The sequence below is a fragment of the Anolis sagrei genome, chromosome Y, assembly GCF_037176765.1.
Source record: "Anolis sagrei isolate rAnoSag1 chromosome Y, rAnoSag1.mat, whole genome shotgun sequence".
Classification (NCBI taxonomy): domain Eukaryota; kingdom Metazoa; phylum Chordata; class Lepidosauria; order Squamata; family Dactyloidae; genus Anolis; species Anolis sagrei.
This window is the reverse complement of record NC_090035.1, coordinates 30622294-30643078: the sequence shown is the minus strand read 5'-3', so window position 1 is coordinate 30643078 and position 20785 is coordinate 30622294. Positions and strand designations below refer to the sequence as shown.

General features: G+C 44.6%; 1 protein-coding gene across 1 annotated transcript in view; it reads right to left on the bottom strand.

Annotated features, from left to right (window-relative positions):
* Positions 1-12978, bottom strand: part of LOC137095578 (BSD domain-containing protein 1-like) — a 33668-nt gene extending 20690 nt beyond the window's left edge. The window contains exons 1-2 of the mRNA XM_067462358.1: positions 12937-12978; positions 9249-9309 (exon numbers count right to left, since the gene is read on the bottom strand). Of these exons, the coding sequence (XP_067318459.1) occupies positions 9249-9309; positions 12937-12947 (72 nt within the window). The 5' untranslated portion in view covers positions 12948-12978. The remainder of the gene's footprint in view (positions 1-9248; positions 9310-12936) is intronic.
* Between the last annotated feature and the right edge of the window lie 7807 nt (positions 12979-20785).

The window sequence follows — 20785 nt, the reverse complement described above, 5'->3', positions numbered from 1 at the left end:
CTATGTGCCAAGTTTGGTCCTGATCAATCAATGGATGAGGTTCACATCGGTCTCAGAATCTGAGTGGTGGTACTGCAAGTCCCATCATCCATGGTTCATCCCCCACCAAACTGCAGTAGGATGTAGAGTAGGTCATGGGGGCTCTGTGTACCAAATTTGGTCTGTATTGGTAATTTTCTGACAGAGCCCCTGGACTTTCCTTTCCTCTCTGTCATCTCAGAATCTTGGAATTGTGGCTGGCCAATGAGAGACCATATGCAAATTTCCTTCTCTCATATCTCTGTTTCTGTCATGAAGCTGACCAATCAGAGACCATATACAAATAGCACCACAGCGGCAGCCAATCAGAATGCTGGCACATATTCCTCCGCTCGTACTGCCACACTTTTGTCCGCCGCATACAAACTTTGACTTTTATTATATACTAGCATGGTGACCCGGCACTGCCCAAGTTATTAGAGTGGGTAATGGCAGTTCTGTATGCCAAGTTTGGTCTTTATTGGTCATGGGATAACAGCTGCATTGTTTTCTGGAAGTGAGTGAAGGTACTATATCCTCCAAACAGCAGCTGGATATAGAGTGGGTCATGGGGGCTCTGTGTGTCAAGTTTGGTCTTTATCAGTCATTGGATGAGGGTGGCAGTTGTTTCAGTAACTGAGTGAAGGTACTGCAAGTCCCATCATCCAAAGTCCATCCTCCTTCAAACTGCAGCAGGGTGTAGAGTGGGTTATGGGGGCTCTGTGTGCTAAGTTTGGTCTTGATCAGTCATTGATTAGGGTTGCAGTGGTTTCAGCAAGTGAGTGAAGGTACTGCAAGTCCCATCATCCATGATCCACCTTCCTCCAAATGTAGATAAGGTCATGGGAGCTCTGTGTGCCAAGTTCGGTCTTGATCAGTCATTGGTTCAGGGTCACAGTGGTTTCACAAAGTAAGTTTAGGTACTGCAAGTCCCATCATCCATGGTCCATCCTCCTCCAAACCTTAGTAATATGTAGAGTAGGTCATGGCGGCTATGTGTGCCAAGTTTGGTCTTGATTGGACATTAGAGGAGGGTTGCAGCAGTCTTGGGAAGGGAATGGAGGTACTTAAGGTGCCATCATCCATAGCCTGTTCTCCTCGAAAATGCACCAGAATGTAGATTGGGTCATGGGGACTCTGTGTGCCAAGTTTGGTTTTGATCAGTCATTGGCGAGGGGCTCAGGAAGTGAGTGAAGTGACTGCAAGTCCCATCATCCATTTTCAAATTCTTCCAAACCGCACCAGGATGTAGAGTGGGTCATGTCGGCTCTCTGTGTAAATTGTGGTCCTGATCCATCATTGTTGACAGTTGTAATGGTCTTAGGAAGGGAGTGCAGGTATTGCAAGTCCCATCGTCCTCCTCCAAACTGCACCAGGATGTAGAATGCGTCATGAAGACTCAGTGTGCCAAGTTTGGTCTTTATTGGTAATTGGATGAGGGTTGCAGTGGTCTCAAGAACTGAGCAAGAGTACTGCAAGTCCCATAATCCATGGTCCATCCCCAGCCAAACCACACCAGGATGTAAAGTGGATCATGACAGGTCTATGTGCCAAGTTTGGTCCTGATCAGTCATTGGATGAGGTTAACAGCAGTCTCAGAATCTGAGTGATGGTACTGCAAGTTCCCATCATCCATGGTTCATCCTCCTCCAAACTGCAGCAGGATGTAGAGTGGGTCATGAGGGCTCTGTGTGCCAAGTTTGGTCTGTATTGGTAATTTTCTGACCCAGCCCTTGGCCTTTTCCTTTCCTCTCTTTGTCGTCTCGGAATCTTGGAATTGAGGCTGGCCAATCAAAGAACATATGCAGATTTCCTTCTCTCATGTTTCCGTTTCTGTCATGAACCCCTGTCTCCACCAGGGGCTCCTGTAAAGCTGGCCAATCAGAGACCATATGCAAATAGCTCCACTGTGGCAGCCAATCAGAATCTTGGAACTTTCAGGCTGGCCAATCAGAATGCTGGCAGATACACCGCCACACTTTTGTCCTCTGCATACAAACTTTGACTTTTATTATATACTAGCTTGGGGACCCGGCGCTGCCTGGGTTATTTGAGAAAGGAATTGTGTATCAAACTTGGTCTTTATCAGTTATTCATATTTATTTATTTATTTTATTTACTTTATTTGTATACCGCTCTTCTCAGCCCTTAGGCGACTCAGAGCGGTTTACAACAGTTTAGATATACAGAATACAAAATCATTATGCATTTAAAAAAATGGACCCATCATCTGTGGTCCATCCTCCTCCAAATTGCACCAGAATGGAGAGTGGGTCGTGGGGGCTCTGTGTGCCAAGTTTTGTTCTTGATCAATCATTGGATGAGGGTCACAGTGGTCTCACAAAGTGAGTTTAGGTACTGCAAGTCCCATCATCCATAGTCTGTTCTCCCCCAAACCTCACCAGAATGTTGAGTTGGCCAAGCAGGCTCTCTGTGCCAAGTTTGGTCTTTCTTGGTATTTGGATAAGTGTCGCTGTGGTTTCAGGAAGTGAATGAAGGTACTGGAAGTCCCATCATCCATCATCCATCCTCTTCCAAACAGCATCGGGATATAGAGTCACTCATGGGGGCTCTGTGTGCCAAGTTTGGTCTTGATCGGACATTAGATGAGGGTTGCAGCTGTCTTGGGAAGTGAGTAGATCATCCATGGTCTGTCATCCTCGAAAGTGCACCAGAATGTAGAGTGGGTCATGGGGACACTGTGTGCCGAGTTTGGTCTTGATCCGTCATTGGCGAGGGTCTCAGTAGTCTCAGGAAGTGAGTGAAGTGACTGTAAGTCCCACCATCCATTGTCAAATTCTTCCAAATCGCACCAGGATGTAGAGTGGGTCATGCGAGCTCTCTGTGTAAATTGTGGTCCTGATCCATTATTTTTGGCGGTTGTAATGGTCTTAGGAAGGAAGTGCAGGTATTGCAAGTCCTATCGTCCATGGTGCATCCTCCTCCAAACCACACCAGGATGTAGAGTGTGTCAGGGGGACTCAGTGTGCCAAGTTTGGTCTTTATTCGTAATTGGATGAGGGTTGCAGTGGTCTCAAGAATTGAGCAAAGGCACTGCAAGTGCCATAATCCATGGTCCGTCCCCGGCCAAACCACACCAGGACGCAAAGTGGGCCATGAGAGGTCTAGGTGCCAAGTTTGGTCCTGATCAGTCATTGGATGAGGTTAACAGCGGTCTCAGAATGTGAGTGATGGTACTGCAAGTCCCATCATCCATGGTTCATCCTCCTCCAAACTGCAGTAGGATGTCGAGTGGGTCATGGGGGCTTTGTGTGCCATGTTTGGTCTGTATTGGTAATTTTCTGACCCAGCCCCTGGCCTTTTCCTTTCCTCTCTTTGTCATCTTGGAATCTTGAAATTGAGGCTGGCCAATCAGAGACCATATGCAAATTTCCTTCTCATGTCCCCATTTCTGTCATGAACCCTCTTCTCCAGTAGGGGCTCCTGGTGGCCAATTAGAGACCATATGCAAATAGCACCACAGCGGCAGCTAATCAGAACGCTGGCACATACTCCTCCCGCCACACTTTTGTCCTCCGCATACAAACTTTGACTTTTATTATATGTATAGATAGATAGATAGATATAGATAGATAGATATAGATAGATATAGATATAGATAGATGGTGAATGTTTTTAATTGTATTTTTTATGAATGTGTGGCACTGAATTGTTGCCAATCTGTAACCTGCCTTGAATCGCCTTAGGGCTGAGAAAGGCGGGCTAGAAATACCACAAATAAATAAATAAATAAATTTTCAGCTCATTTAATAGAATCATAGAATAATAGAGTTGGAAGAAACTACATGGGACATCTAATCCAACACCCTGCCATGCAGGAAAAGCACAATCAAAGTATCCCTGACAGATTGATAATTATCTTACTGCTTTAAGGCTGTTTAATCCATTTTAATAATAATAAATAATAATAAAACTTTATTTATACCCCGCTACCATCTCCCCAAGGGACTCGGTGTGGCTTCCATGAGGCCAAGCCCACAACACAGCAATAACAAAGCAAAATCAACAGTAATACAAGCAGTAAATAAAAACTCATAACAGCAAATAAACAATAAACATTAACAATAGCACGACGACATTAAAAAATTTATGACTGTGCCAAACGTAATAATTAAAATTTTAAAACATGCTGGACATGGCAGGTAAAATATGACTAGGGTGAATTTTCGGGAAGTGATGGGCATGCAAAAGCAATCCTAGGTCATTAATAAAGTGCATTTAAGGACAGATTGTTGGGAGTTTCTTATTCTGGGAAGGCACGTTGGAATAACCATGTTTTTAGATTCCTCCTAAAGACTGCCAAAGTAGGGGCATGCCTAATGTACTTAGCGAGTGAATTCCAGAGACGAGGGGCCACCACCGAGAAGGCCCTCTCCCTCGTCCCCACCAGTCGCACCTGCGACAGAGGTGGGAGTGCGAGCAAGGCCTCTCCAGATGATCGGAGAGATCGTGTGGGTTCGTACACAGAAATGCAGTCACCTGCACCTTGAATTGGGTCCGGTAGATGAATGGCAGCCAGTGGAGCTCCTTAAACAGAAGGGTTGACCGTTCCCTGTAAGGAGTGCCAGTTAACAACCTGGCTGCCGCCCGTTGAACCAATTGAAATTTCCGAGCTGTTTTCAAGGACAGCCCTACGTAGAGTGCATTACAGTAGTCCAATCTGGAGGTTACTAAGGCGTGGACCACCCTGGCCAGATCCGCCTTCACGAGGTATGGTCATAGTTGGCGCACGAGTCTTAATTGTGCAAAGGCCCTCCCGGCCACCGCCGACGCCTGAGCTTCAAGCGTAAGTGATGAATCCAGGAGGACACCCAAACTGCAGACCTGTGACTTCAGGGGGAATGTAACCCCGTCCAACACAGGTTGCCACCCTATACCCCGATCCGGTTTTCAATCGACCAGGAGGACCTCTGTCTTGTCGGGATTGATCTTCAGCTTGTTTCTCCTCATCCAGACAGCCACAGCGGCCAGGCACTTGTATAGCACCCGAGGGGCTTCCTTGGAGTTAGGTGGAAAAGAGTAGTAGAGTTGTATCTCATCTGCGTAGAGATGGCACCCAACTCCAAAACTCTGGATGACCTCTCCCAGCGGTTTCATGTAGATGTTAAAAAGCATGGGAGACAGAATGGAACCTTGGGGGGCCCCACAGGTCAAAGACCAGGGGTCTGAGCAGGTGTCTCCCAGCTTCACCATCTGGGAACGGCCCTCCAGGACAGACTGGAGCCATGACAGGACCGTGCCTCCAAGACCCATCCCGGAGAGTCGTCCCAGAAGGATACCATGATCGATGGTATCAAAAGCCGCTGAGATATCCAAGAGAACCAGCAGGGTCACACTCCCCCTGTCAAGCTCCCTGCGGAGGTCATCCACCAAGGCGAGCAAAGCCGTCTCGGTGCCGTGACCACGCCTGAAACCAGACTGTGACTGATCTAGATAGTTGATGTCAACCAGGAAGCCCTGGAGCTGAGAGGCGACCATTCGCCTTGCCCAAGAAAGGGAGGTTGGAGATTCGTCTATAGTTGTTCAAGACCGTGGAGTCAAGGGAGGTCTTTTTCAGGACCAGTCTGACCACAGCCTGTTTTAGCCCAGATGTAAAAATCCCTTGCTCCAACGATACATTGATGATCAACCTAAACCAATCAATCAAACCACCTTTGGCAGATTTAATTAGCCAGAATGGGCAAGGGTCCAGAGCCGACGTAGTCGCCCTCACAGATGCAAGGCCTCCTCCATGTCCTCAGGATGAACAAGCCAAAAAGAATCCCACAAAACCGGACAAGCAGATGCCTCAGTCACCTCCCCTGGCACTGTGATGAAACTGGAGACCAACTCAAGGCAACTGAGCAACTTTGTATGCAAAGCGATGCGCGAACTCACAGCACTGAGTTTTCGGGTCATAGAAGGCCTCCTCCACCTCTGGGGAGTGAAGGAGTTCTCCAACGACCCGAAACAACTCTGAAGATCTATTAGATGCAGATGCTATGCAGGCAGTTGTAAAGGTCTCCCTGGCTACCCGTATAGCCGCGGTATAGGTCCTAAGTGAGGCTATAGCCCACGTTTAGTCAGATACGTCCTGAGATTTCCTTCATTTGGACTCTAGCCTCCTTCTCACGCACTTCATCACAGCCAACTCTCCAGTGAACCAAGGAGACAGTGTGTCTCTATGCAACGAGAGGGGGCGTTCAGGAGCAATCAAGTCTATCACCTTGGCCATCTCACTGTTAGAGCCACCGCAAACTACAGGAAGCGAGCGCGAGCTTACGCTCGGGCTCGCTCCGAAGCCCCGCCTTTTTCCCCCGAGGCTGCTTTCTCTCTTGCTAGCGTGCCTGTTTTCCCTTGCTAGGCCAGCGTTCTGAGCGTACTCTCGCTGTTGAATTCTCTCGCTCTTGAGGAGTGAGGTTGAATGGGCCTTAAAAAGCATTGCTAACAACAAGGCAGCAGGAGACGACGGGATCCCAGCTGAACTGTTTAAAATCTTAAAAAATGATGCTGTCAAGGTGATGCATGCCATATGCCAGCAAATATGGAAAACACAAGAATGGCCATCAGACTGGAAAAAATCAACTTATATCCCCATACCAAAAAAGGGAAATGCGAAAGACTGCTCAAACTTCTGTACAGTGGCCCTTATTTCTCATGCCAGTAAGGTAATGCTCAAGATCCTGCAAGGAAGACTCCAGCAATACATGGAGCGAGAGTTGCCAGATGTTCAAGCTGGGTTTAGAAAAGGCAGAGGAACGAGAGACCAGATTGCCAATATCCACTGGATAATGGAGAAAGGCAGGGAGTTTCAGAAAAACATCTACTTCTGCTTCATTGACTACTCTAAAGCCTTTGACTGTGTGGATCATAATAAATTGTGGCAAGTTCTTGGTGGGATGGGCATACCAAGCCACCTTGTCTCTCTCCTGAGGAATCTGTACAAGGACCAAGTAGCAACAGTAAGAACTGACCATGGAACAACAGACTGGTTCAAGATTGGGAAAGGCATACGGCAAGGCTGCATACTCTCACCCAACTTTTTTAACTTGTATGCAGAACACATCATGCGATGTGCGGGGCTAGATGAATGCAAAGCCGGGGTGAAAATTGCTGGAAGAAACATTAACAACCTCAGATATGCAGATGACACCACTCTGATGGCCAAAAGCAAGGAGGAGCTGAGGAGCCTTCTAATCAAGGTGAAAGAAGAAAGCGCAAAAGCCGGGTTGCAGGTAAACATCAAAAAAACCAAGATTATGGCAACAAGAATGATTGACAACTGGAAAATAGAGGGAGAAATTGTGGAGGCCGTGACAGACTGCATTTCTAGGTGCAAAGATTACTGCAGATGCAGACTGTGGCCAGGAAATCAGAAGACGCTTACTTCTTGGGAGGAGAGCAATGTCCAATCTCGATAAAATAGTAAAGAGTAGAGACATCACACTGGCAACAAAGATCCGCATAGTCAAAGCCATGGTATTCCCTGTAGTAACCTACGGATGTGAGAGCTGAACCTTAGGGAAGGCTGAGCGAAGGAAGGTCGATGCTTTTGAGCTGTGGTGCTGGAGGAAAGTTCTGAGAGTGCCTTGGACTGCGAGAAGATCCAACCAGTCCATCCTCCAGGAAATAAAGCCCGACTGCTCACTGGAGGGAAGGATACTAGAGACAAAGTTGAAGTACTTTGGCCACATCATGAGGAGACAGGAAAGCCTAGAGAAGACAATTATGCTGGGGAAAGTAGAAGGCAAAAGGAAGAGGGGCCGACCAAGGGCAAGATGGATGGATGGACTGGAAGTGACTGGACTGACCTTGAAGGAGCTGGGGGTGGTGACGGCCGACAGGGAGCTCTGGCGTGGGCTGGTCCATGAGGTCACGAAGAGTCGGAGACGACTGAACGAATGAACAACAACATAACTACTTATATAAATAAGATATCTACCAGCCAAGGAGTAAGCTTCCCTGCAAACAATAGGATTTCTTTCCAAGGCTTCACAATGACAGCACTGAAGCCGTTCTCAATCATTAACTTGCTTGTTTGCATAACAAGTCTGTGGAGGTAGGACTCTATCATTACCTCTACTTTAATAGCACAGGAAGTCAAGTGAAAAGATAGATAATTGGATTAGGTTAACAACAGAGGAAGAATTTAAAATGACATCTTGCAAATTCAACATGCTGTTCCAAGACCAAAATAGGCCTAAGACAATGGTTCCCAACCTGTGGGTCCTCAGATGTTTCAGCCTTCAACTCCAAGAAATCCTAACAGCTGGTAAACTGGCTTGGATTTCTGGGAGTTGTAGGCCAAAACACCTGGGGACCCACAGATTGAGAACTACTGGTTTAAGATGAAGGTATGATGAAGGAGAAGGAGGGAGACATCAATCTTTTCTTAGTAAAGGGATTTCGGAGGGCCAATATGTTGACAGAATCTGTCTGATGGTTAAAAAAAAACCAATCCTAAATTAATTGGAGGATTGTTTCTTACATAAGAAATTGTAGTAGTATCTGAGAAGAGTTCTGAGAGGTCACAGAGGTATCCCTGGTAGTATTTCCTTGTTTTGGCATTTGTTGTGGGTACACCTTCCTCAGGTAATCTGTTCTTCTCTGTTCTTTCCAGTATTGCTTGGTATATTAATAGGAGTTAAGAATCTGGCAATTTCAGTAGGGAACCACTGGCTCTGATTTCAATATTCTATTGCGAACCACAATAGAATATTGAACCTCTAAACATATTGGACCTCTGAACTGCCTTTACTAAGGAGATTGATGTCTCCCACCTTAAAATGAATGTAAATACAGACATTTACTTGTAATAAGAGATAATAATTGTATTTGGATGTTGTATATATATAAAAACCTATTACACAACAGTAAATTTGTTATTTCAATAATTAACAATAAAATACTATTTCCTGTGTACTCGGTTATATAAATATCTGTTCTGTAAGTATATAGAAGAAGGAGGGCCATAACAACTGACATCACTTGCCATCAAAGCAACAACTAAAGCATGCATCTTTGTCCTAGAAAAAACACTTATTAACCAAGCATACAAATATTCAAAGACATTGCTTCCAGCTCATTTCAGAAGAAGTGGGCTCAGAAGAAGTGGGCTCAAGAAGTGGGCTCAAATATAGCCACAATCCAAAGTGAGAAGTGTACAAAAGGAAGCAGTTTGCTCAGAGTTGGGAGAGAGACATTTTTTGATAACAGGCCAATCTACTCACCTTCTCTTTGACCGTTTGAAGGCTTTGCTGCAGCCAGCTCCGCCACCAGCCTCCATCTTCCCTGTTACAGGACAAACATATGAAGCTGAAAGTGGGAATTTTACATCATAAACTCAAGAAGTGTGTTGTAGATCTTAATGTGTTACTGGATCTCACAGCAGCATTTGACACAGTCGACCACAATCTTTTGACCCACCGCCTTGCTGTTGCTGGAGTCAGGGGGATAGCTTTAAACTGGCTGTCCTCCTTTCTTCACCACCGTGGACAGCGAGTGGAGAGGGGATGCCTGGTCTCTGAGAGGTCCCCTCTAACTTGTGGGGTTCCTCAGGGGGCCATTATCTCCCCTCTGTTATTTAACATCTATATGCGACCACTTGCTCAGCTGGTTCGAGGTTTTGGGCTTGAGTGTTATCAGTATGCCAATGACACTCAGCTGGTGCTGAAGATGGAAGGCCGACTGGACTCTGTACCCGATTGTTTCCATCAGTGCCTCGAGGCCGTTACTGGATGGTTGCGTGCCAGCTGGTTGAGGGTGAATCCAGCAAAGATGGAGATCCTTTGGCTGGGTCGACCGGGAAGTGGGGACATCCAGCTGCCTACCCTGGATGGCGAGGCGCTACACCCGTCATCATTGGTAAAGAGTCTGGGAGTCCTTTTGGACCCTCTGCTGACAATGGAGGCCCAGGTCTCCGCCCCTTAGCAGAACCGCCTTCTTTCATTTGCGACAGGCTAGATGGCTGGCCCCCTACCTGTCAAGGGACGACCTAGCTACGGTGATCCAGGCCACGGTCATGTCAAGACTGGACTACTGTAACGCCCTCTACATTGGCCTTCCTCTGTCGGTGATTCGGAAGCTCAAGTTGGTACAAAATGCAGCTGCTCGGCTTCTTGCGGGAATTCCGATGAGATGCTACATAACACCAATCTTACTACAGCTGCATTGGTTACCAATTGAGCACCGGATCACTTTCAAAGTGATGGTACCATTAAGGCCTTGCATGGTCTGGGGCCGATGTATCTGAGGGACTGCCTCACCCCCTACCAATCCCAGAGATCCCTCTGTTCTGAGGACCAAGATCTATTGGAAGTCCCCAATGTCAAGACCTTGCGTCTAACAGCAACCAGACGCAGAGCACAGCAGTGCCACCATCACCTGGTAAGTCCGTGCCTTGCGGGACTTACCAGCTTTCTGTAGGGCATGTAAGACATACCTGTTTTGACAGGCTTTTAATGTTTGATATTGTTGTTTTTAAATTGTTTTAAATTGCTTTTAAATGTTGTTAGATTTTAGCTATTCTTGTAAGCCATTCCGAGCCCCAGGGGAGTGGCGGCATATAAGTTTAAATAATAAATAAATAAATAAATAAATAAATAAATGTATAAGTGGATTCTGCTTCTATTAAACATTTGCAAAATCCTTCCCTAGCTATAGTTCAGGAACTCCATTTTCAAAAGCTAAAGAACTGCTGGATCTACACTGTTAGTATGGATGTATTGTTGTATTCGGGCATTGAATGTTTGCCTTTTATGTTTGGAATCCGCCCTGAGTCCCTCTGGGGAGATAGAGCGGAATATAAATAAAGTGTTCTTGTTGTTACTATTATTATATTTTATATGGCAGTGTAGATGGAGCCAACCTCAAAATCAGAACTACACTGATGTCCTTGATTTATTTCTTCCTGTTGGAAGTACTAGAATAATGTCCATTTCCAACCATCAGAAATACATATTGAGAACACCTTCGAGGATCTTTGCAGCACAGATTCATAGAATCATCAAGACTCCAAAGAAGGCCATCTAGTCCAACCTCCTTCTGCTATCAGGTAGGAAAAGCACAATCAAACCCCTCCCAACAGAGGGCCATCCAGCCTATGTTTAAAAGCCTCCAGGGAAGGAGCTTGCACTGGACTTTGAGGCAGAGAGCTCCACTGTTGAACAGCTCTTCTTACAGTCAAGTACTTCCTATTGTTCAATTGGAATCCCCTTTCCTGTCATTGGAACCCATGGCTCTGAGCTGAAAGGGTTCCTTTCCTTCCCACTGAGATTTCTGACAAAAAGGGAGCTTACTTTTTCAAAAACCGTTCTTGCCTTTAAGACACACAGCAGCCTCTAAGGCACACAAAGAGACAATGACAGCAGCTGTGACCCACACTGAAGGCATTTATTTTCCAGGGTCTCGCAAATCAACTGTGCCTTTCCTGTCTCCATTTTCCCCCTACCTGCCAACAAATATTACTTCTGATATGGAGGGAGTCTAGATTTTTCTTATATTACTTCTGATATGGGGGAGTCTGATTTTTTTCTTATTCGCCACATAGAGCCCTATATCCCAGAATTTCAATGCAGAAAATCCTACATTATCTGAGTGTGGTATTTTGAGATATAGGGTTGTGTGGAAGGGCCCTGTGACATCCAAATGTAGTCATTATTTACTAACAATTTTTCCCATACAAAAGGTTTTAGAAAAGGTCAAAAGGATCACATTGCTTAGGGGTTGCCAAGGAAATGCTGGGCCCCTCTGCCCTGCCATTATAAAACAGATGAAATTGCATTATATGGGTGGTGTAGATTTGTACAATGCAGATGGAATGGCTTTCTATGCTCAGTATAGACTCAGGGCCCTTCCACACAGCTCAGACTATCAAGGCAGAAAATCCTACATTATCTGAGATCCTTTCCACACAGTCCTATATCCCAGAATATGAAGGCAGAAAATCCCACATTATCTGAGTATGGACTCAGATAACCCAGTTCATAGCAGGTATTGTGGGATTTTCTGCCTTGATATTCTGGGATACAGGACTGTGTGGAAGGGCCCTGAGTGTGGACTCAGATAACCCTGTTCAAAGAAGATATTGTGAGCTTTTTTGCCTTGATATTCTAGGATATAGGGCTGTGTGGAAGGACCCTCAGCCCCCTTGTACACTATTCTTATACCCCTGGATCTGATCCCAGATTACCTTCTTTTCCCAGATTATCTGACAGTGGAGACAGTGCCCTTCCACACAGCCCTATATCCCAGAATATCAAGACAGAAAACCCCACAATATCTGCTTTGAACTGGGTTATCTGAGTCCACACTGTCATCTATTCCAGTTCAAAGCAGATCATGTGAGATTTTATTTAGCTGCGTGGAAGGGCCCTCATATAATCCAGTTCAAAGGAGATAATCTGGAATCGGATTCTGGGATATAAGGATAGTGTCGAAGGCACCTCATATAATGCTGAAGGAACTGCGTTATATGTTCAGTGTAGACCAGGCATGGGCGAACTTCGGCCCTCCTTCCAGGTGTTTTGGACTTCAACTTCCACAATCCTGGAATTGTGGGAGTTGAAGTCCAAAACACCTGGAGGGCCGAAGTTGGCCCATGCCTGGAGTAGACTCATATCATGCAGTTGGGCTGCTTTAGTAAAGTACAACTTCCAGAATCCCACAGCACTGAGTCAAAGCGGATTAGTTCTGCAGTGTGGACGGCCCCCAAGACGGCTTCTCCTTCACCTGCTATTTAACCTTCCAGTGCCTCCTCCTCCTCCGGCCTTTCTTCCCAACAAGGCACCCAGCTGCTTTAGGCCCCTTGCTTTGGAAGCCCAGAGAAGTCGAGGGGAAGCAGCACTCCCCCTTAGTTGGAGGCAAAGACCCATCCCCCTCCTCTTCCCTCTCCTCCCCCGCGTTCCCTCTGAGGCTCACCCCTCCGCCATCTTGGCCCCCTGACGTCACCAATATTTACTGGCCACGGACCCGCCCCTCCAAGCCCAGTCACTTCCTCTCAAAGATCGGGCCAGCCAATGTTGACATGGAGGCACTTCCGCCTCAGAAGTGGGCGGGGTTGTATTCACTCAGTCTACAGCAGTGGTTCTCAACCTTCCTAATGCCACGAACCCTGAAATCCAGTTCCTCATGTTGTAGTGACCCCCAACCATAATATTATTTTTGTTGCTATTCACAACTGTAATTTTGCTAGTGTATTGTCAAAGGCTTTCATGGCCGGAATCACTGGCAAAGAACCTGATGAACCAACCTGGACACAGCATTTTATTTGAGAACACAGAAATGCTGGACCACTTTCACAACCACCATGTCAGACAGAGAGGAAACAAACAAAGACATCTAATTATCTCTCAACAAAAGTTTGCCCAAGGCGCAGTCAGGCCATTGCAGGGGTCCTCAAACTAAGGCCCGGGGGCCAGATGTGGCCCTCCAAGGTCATTTACCCGGCCCTTGCCCAGGGTCAACCTAAGTCTATAACGACTCAAAAGCACAAAACAACAGCAATCCTATCTCATCTGCCAAAAACAGGCCCACACTTCCCATTGAAATACTAATAAAGTTATATTTGTTAAGATTGTTCTTCATTTTAATTATTGTATTGTTTTTAATTTTTTTCACTACAAATAAGATATGTGCAGTGTGCATAAGAATTCATTCATATTTTTTTCAAATTATAATCCGGCCCTCCAACAGTTTGAGGGAGTATGATCTGGCCCTCTGTTTAAAAGGTTTGAGGACCCGTGGGCCATTGTATGCTAATCAAGGTGGTCAGTTGAAACATTCACTCCTAGCTCCAGCAGACAAGAGTCCTTTGTCTCACCCTCGTCATTTCATAGATATATAAACCCCCTTTCCCTAGTTCCAATAAACCTCACTACCTCTGAGGATGCTTGCCATAGATGCAAGCGAAACATCAGGAGAGAATGCCTCTAAGAGTGATGGGCAACCTTTTGAGCGTGGTGTGTCAAAATTTGCCAACTTTGTACAAGGGAAATAAACCCTTACTGATTTTCCACTGTTTTGTTACCTGCTGCCACAAAAAGATGCCCATTTACTGTATTTTGCCAACTTTTACAAGGGAAATAAACCCTTACTGATTCTCCACTGTTTTGTAGCCTGCTGCCACAAAAAAAGTGGAAGATATGCTGTACCCTGGCAACTTTGGCCAAGGGAAATTAACCCTTACTGATTCTCCACTGTTTTATTATTTGCTGCCACAAAAAAGAGGCACAGTTGCTGTATCTTACAACTTTGGCAAAGGGAAATAAACCCCTACTGATTCTACACTGTTTTGTACCTGCTACAAAAAAGAGGCACATTTGCTGTATCTTGCCAACTTTGGGCAAGGGAAATAAACCCTTACTGTTTCCCCACACTTTTGTAACCTGCTGCCAGAAAAAAAAAACCCGACATTTTCTGTCAGCTGCCAACTTTGGCCAACAGAAATAAACCCTTACTGATTAACCACTTTTTTGTTATTTGCTCCCAAAAAAAAGAGGCACATTTGCTGTATCTTGCCAACTTTGGCCAAGGGAAATAAACACCTACTGATTCTCCACCATTTTGTAACCTGACGCCACAAAAAAGAGGCACATTTGCTGTGTCTTCCCAACTTTGGCCAAGGGAAATAAACCCCTACTGATTCTCCACTGTTTTGTAACCTTCTGCCACAAAAAGGGACATTTGCTGTCTTCTGCCAGATTTGGCCAAAGGAAATACATCCTTACTGATTCTCCACTGTTTTGTAACCTGCCACAAAAAGACATTTGCTGTCTTCTGCCATCTTTGGCCAAGGGAAATAAACCCTTACTGATTCTCCACTGTTTTGTAACCTGCCGCCACAAAAAAAGAGGAACATTTGCTGTATCTTGCCAACTTTGGCCAAGGGAAATAAACACCTACCGATTCTCCACCATTTTGTAACCTGATGCCACAAAAAAGAGGCACATTTACTGGATTCTCCACTGTTTTTTAACCTGCCACAAAAAAGGGACATTTGCTGTCTTCTGCCATCTTTGGCCAAGGGAAATAAACCCTTACTGATTCTCCACTGTTTTGTAACCTGCCGCCACAAAAAAAGAGGCACATTTGCTGTCTCCTTCCACTGTTTTGTTATCTGCTGCCACAAAAAAAGATGAAATTTTCTGTCTTCTGCCAACTTTGGCCAAGGGAAATAAACCCTTACTGATTCTCCACTGTTTTGTTATTTGCTGCCACAAAAAAGAGGCACATTTGCTGTATCTTACAACTCTGACAAAGGGAAATAAACCCCTACTGATTCTCCACTGTTTTGTTATTTGCTGCCACAAAAAAGAGGCACATTTGCTGTATCTTACAACTCTGACAAAGGGAAATAAACCCCTACTGATTCTACACTGTTTTGTAGCTGCCACAAAAAAGAGGCACATTTGCTGTATCTTGCCAACTTTGGCCAAGGGAAATAAACCCTTACTGATTCTCCACTGTTTTGTTATTTGCTGCCACAAAAAAAAAACCATAAAACAACATTTTCTGTCAGCTGCCAACTTTGGCAAACGGAAATAAACCCTTACTGATTCTACACTTTTTTGTTATTTGCTCCCAAAAAAAAGAGGCACATTTGCTGTATCTTCCCATCTTTGGCCAAGGGAAATAAACCCCTACTGATTCTCCACCGTTTTGTAACCTGACGCCACAAAAAAGAGGCACATTTGCTGTATCTTGCCAACTTTGGCCAAGGGAAATAAACCCCTACTGATTCTCCACTGTTTTGTAACCTTCTGCCACAAAAAGGGAAATTTGCTGTCTTCTGCCAAATTTGGCCAAAGGAAATACATCATTACTGATTCTCCACTGTTTTGTAACCTTCTGCCACAAAAAGGGACATTTGCTGTCTTCTGCCATCTTTGGCCAAGGGAAATAAACCCTTATTGATTCTCCACTGTTTTGTAACCTGCCGCCACAAAAAAAGAGGAACATTTGCTGTATCTTGCCAACTTTGGCCAAGGGAAATAAACCCTTACTGATTCTCTACTGTTTTGTTATTTGCTGCCACAAAAAAGAGGCACATTTGCTGTATCTTACAATTCTGACCAAAGGAAATAAACCCCTACTGATTCTACACTGTTTTGTAGCCACCACAAAAAAGAGGCACATTTCCTGTATATTGCCAACTTTGGCCAATGGAAATAAACCCTTACTGTTTCCCTACACTTTTGTAACCTGCTGCCACAAAAAAAAAAAAAAAAGACATTTTCTGTCAGCTGCCAACTTTGGCAAATGGAAATAAACCCTTACTGATTATCCACATTTTTGTTATTTGCTCCCAAAATAAAGAGGCACATTTGCTGTATCTTGCCAACTTTGGCCAAGGGAAATAAACCCCTACTGATTCTCCACCGTTTTCTAACCTGACGCCACAAAAAAGAGGCACATTTACTGTATCTTGCCAAATTTGTACAAGGGAAATAAACCCTTACTGATTCTCCACTGTTTTGTTACCTGCTTCCAAAAAAAGGTTGGCTGTATCTTGCCAACATTGGCCAAGGGAACAAAACCCTTACTGCTTCTCCACTGTTTTGTAGCCACAAAACAGGCCCATTTGCTGCCTGCTGCCAAATTTGGCCAAAGGAAATACATCCTTACTGTTTCTCCACTGTTTCGTAACCTCCTGCCACAAAAAAGGGACATTTGCTGTCTTCTGCCACCTTTGGCCAAGGGAAATAAACCCTTACTGATTCTCCACTGTTTTGTAACCTGCCGCCACAAAAAAAAGAGGCACATTTGCTGTATCTTGCCAACTATGGCCAAGGGAAATAAACCCTTACTGATTCTCCACTGTTTTGTTATTTGCTCCCAGAAAAAGAGAGGCACATTTGCTGCATCTTGTCAACTTTGCCCAAGGGAAATAAACACCTACCGATTCTCCACCATTTTGTAACCTGACGCCACAAAAAAGAGGCACATTTACTGGATTCTCCACTGTTTTTTAACCTTCTGCCACAAAAAAGGGACATTTGCTGTCTTCTGCCATCTTTGGCCAAGGGAAATAAACCCTTACTGATTCTCCACTGTTTTGTAACCTGCCGCCACAAAAAAAGAGGCACATTTGCTGTATCTTGCCAACTTTGGCCAAGGGAAATAAACCCTTACTGGCTCTCAACTGTTTTGTTATTTGCTGCCACAAAAAAGAGGCACATTTGCTGTATCTTACAACTCTGACAAAGGGAAATAAACCCCTACTGATTCTACACTGTTTTGTAACCTGCCGCCACAAAAAAGAGGCACATTTGCTGTATCTTGCCAACTTTGGCCAAGGGAAATAAACCCTTACTGATTCTCCACTGTTTTGTTATTTGCTGCCACAAAAAAGAGGCACATTTGCTGTATCTTACAACTCTGACCAAGGGAAATAAACCCCTACTGATTCTACACTGTTTTGTAGCCGCCACAAAAAAGAGGCACATTTGCTGTATCTTGCCAACTTTGGGCAAGGGAAATAAACCCTTACTGTTTCCCTACACTTTTGTAACCTGCTGCCACAAAAAAACCCCATAAAACAACATTTTCTGTCAGCTGCCAACTTTGGCAAACGGAAATAAACCCTTACTGATCCTACACTTTTTTGTTATTTGCTCCCAAAAAAAAGAGGCACATTTGCTGTATCTTCCCATCTTTGGCCAAGGGAAATAAACCCCTACTGATTCTCCACCGTTTTGTAACCTAACACCACAAAAAAGAGGCACATTTGCTGTATCTTGCCAACTTTGGCCAAGGGAAATAAACCCCTACTGATTCTCCACTGTTTTGTAACCTGCCGCCACAAAAAAGAGGCACATTTGCTGTATCTTGCCAACTTTGGCCAAGGGAAATAAACCCTTACTGATTCTCCACTGTTTTGTTATTTGCTGCCACAAAAAAGAGGCACATTTGCTGTATCTTACAACTCTGACAAAGGGAAATAAACCCCTACTGATTCTAAACTGTTTTGTAGCTCCCACAAAAAAGAGGCACATTTGCTGTATCTTGCCAACTTTGGCCAAGGGAAATAAACCCTTACTGATTCTCCACTGTTTTGTTATTTGCTGCCACAAAAAAGAGGCACATTTGCTGTATCTTACAACTCTGACCAAGGGAAATAAACCCCTACTGATTCTACACTGTTTTGTAGCCGCCACAAAAAAAAAGGCACATTTGCTGTATCTTGCCAACTTTGGCCAAGGGAAATAAACCCTTACTGTTTCCCTACACTTTTGCAACCTGCTGCCACAAAAAAACAAAAAAACAAAAAACGACATTTTCTGTCAGCTGCCAACTTTGGCAAACGGAAATAAACCCTTACTGATTATCCACTTTTTTGTTATTTGCTCCCAAAAAAAGAGGCACATTTGCTGTATCTTCCCATCTTTGGCCAAGGGAAATAAACCCCTACTGATTCTCCACTGTTTTGTAACCTGACGCCACAAAAAAGAGGCACATTTGCTGTATCTTCCCAACTTTGGCCAAGGGAAATAAACCCCTACTGATTCTCCACCGTTTTGTAACCTGACGCCAAAAAAAAGGGACATATGTTGTCTCCTGCCAAGTTTGGCAAAGGGAAATAAGACCTTACTGATTCTCCACTGTTTTGTAACCTGCTGCCAGAAAAAAGAGGCACTATGCTGTCTCCGGCCAACTTTGGCCAAGGGAAATAAACCCTTACTGATTCTCCACTGTTTTGTTATTTGCTGCCACAAAAAAGAGGCACAATTGCTGTATCTTGCCAGCTTTGGCCAAGGGAAATACACCCTTCCGGATCTACCACTGTTTTGTAAACTGCTGCCACAAAAAAGAGGCACATTTGCTGTCTCCTTCCAAGTTTGGCCAAGGGATTGCTGGCTTCTCCAAGTTTGGCCAAGGGATTGTTGGCTTCTCCAGTTACTGATTCTACACTGTTTTGTTACCTGCTGCCACAAAAAAAAACCCGACATTTTCTGTCTTCTGCCATCTTTGGCCAATAAACCCTTACTGATTCTCCACACATTTGTAACCTTCTGCCGCAAAAAAGAGGCACATTTGCTGTCTCATGCCAACTTTGGCCAAGGGAAATAAAACCCTACTGATTCTCCACCGTTTTGTAACCTGACGCCACAAAAAAGAGGCACATTTACTATATCTTGCCAACTTTGTACAAGGGTAATAAACCCTTACTGATTCTCCACTGTTTTGTTCCCTGCTACCAAAAAAAAGTTGTCTGTATCTTGCCAACATTGGCCAAGGGGACAAAACCCTTACTGTTTCTCCACTGTTTCGTAACCTTCTGCCACAAAAAAAGGGACATTTGCTGTCTTCTGCCAAATTTGGCCAAGGGAAATAAACCCTTACTGATTCTCCACTGTTTTGAAACCTTCTGCGACAAAAAAGGGACATTTGCTGTCTTCTGCCAACATTGGACAAGGTAAATAAGCCCTTACTGATCCTGCACTGTTTTGTAACCTGCTGCCACAAAAAGGAGGCCCATTAGCTGTTTCTTGCCAAGTTTGGCCAAGGGAAATAGAAACTTACTGATTCTCCACACATTTCTAACCTGCTGCCACAAGAAAGAGGCACATTTACTGTCTCCTACCAAGTTTGGCAAAGGGATATAAGCCCTTACTTATTCTCCACTGTTTTGTAACCTGCTGCCACAAAAAAGAGGCACATTTGCTGTCTCCTGCCAACTTTGGCCAAGGGAAATAGACACTTTCTCCACACATTTCTAACCTTCTGCCACAAAAAGGAGGCCATTTGCTGTCTCCTGCCAAGTTTGGCAAAGGGAAATAAACCCTTACTGATTCTCCACTGTTTTGTTATTTGCTGCCACAATAAGAGGCACATTTGTTGTATCTTGCCAATTTTAGCCAAGGGAAATAAACCCTTACTGTTTCTCCACACTTTTGTAAGCTGCTGCCACAAAAAGGGGACATTTGCTGTCTGCTGCCAACTTTGGCCAACGGAAACAACCCCTTACTGATTCTCCACTGTTTTGTTATTTGCTTCCACAAAAAAAGAGGTTACAATTGCAGTATCTTGCCAACTTTGGCCAAGGGAAATAAACCCTTACTGATCTACCACTGTTTTGTAACTTGCTGCCACAAAAAAGAGGCACATTTGCTGTCTCCTTCCAAGTTTGGCCAAGGGATTGCTGGCTTCTCCAAGTTTGGCCAAGGGATTGCTGGCTTCTCCAGTTACTAATTCTACACTGTTTTGTTACCTGCTGCCACAAAAAAACCCGATATTTTCTGTCTTCTGCCAACTTTGGCCAACGGAAATAAACCCTTACTGATTCTCCACTGTTTTGTTATTTGCTCCAACAAAAAGAGGCACATTTGCTGTATCTTGCCAACTTTGTACAAGGGAAATAAACCCCTACTGATTCTCCACTGTTTTGTTACCTGCTTCCAAAAAAGAGTTGGCTGTATCTTGCCAACATTGGCCAAGGGAAATAAACCCTTATTGTTTCTCCACTGTTTTGTAGCCTGCTTCCACAAATAAGAGGTCCATATGCTGTCTGCTGCCAAATTTGCACAAGGGAAATATATCCTTACTGATTCTCCACTGTTTTCGAAACCTTCAGCCACAAAAAGGGACATTTGCTGTATTCTGCCATCTTTGGCCAAGGGAAATAAACCCTTACTTATTCTCCACTGTTTTGTAACCTCCCGCCACAAAAAAAAAATGGCACATTTGCTGTATCTTGCCAACTTTGGCCAAGGGAAATAAACCCTTACTGATCCTGCACTGTTTTGTGACCTGCTGCCATAAAAAGGAG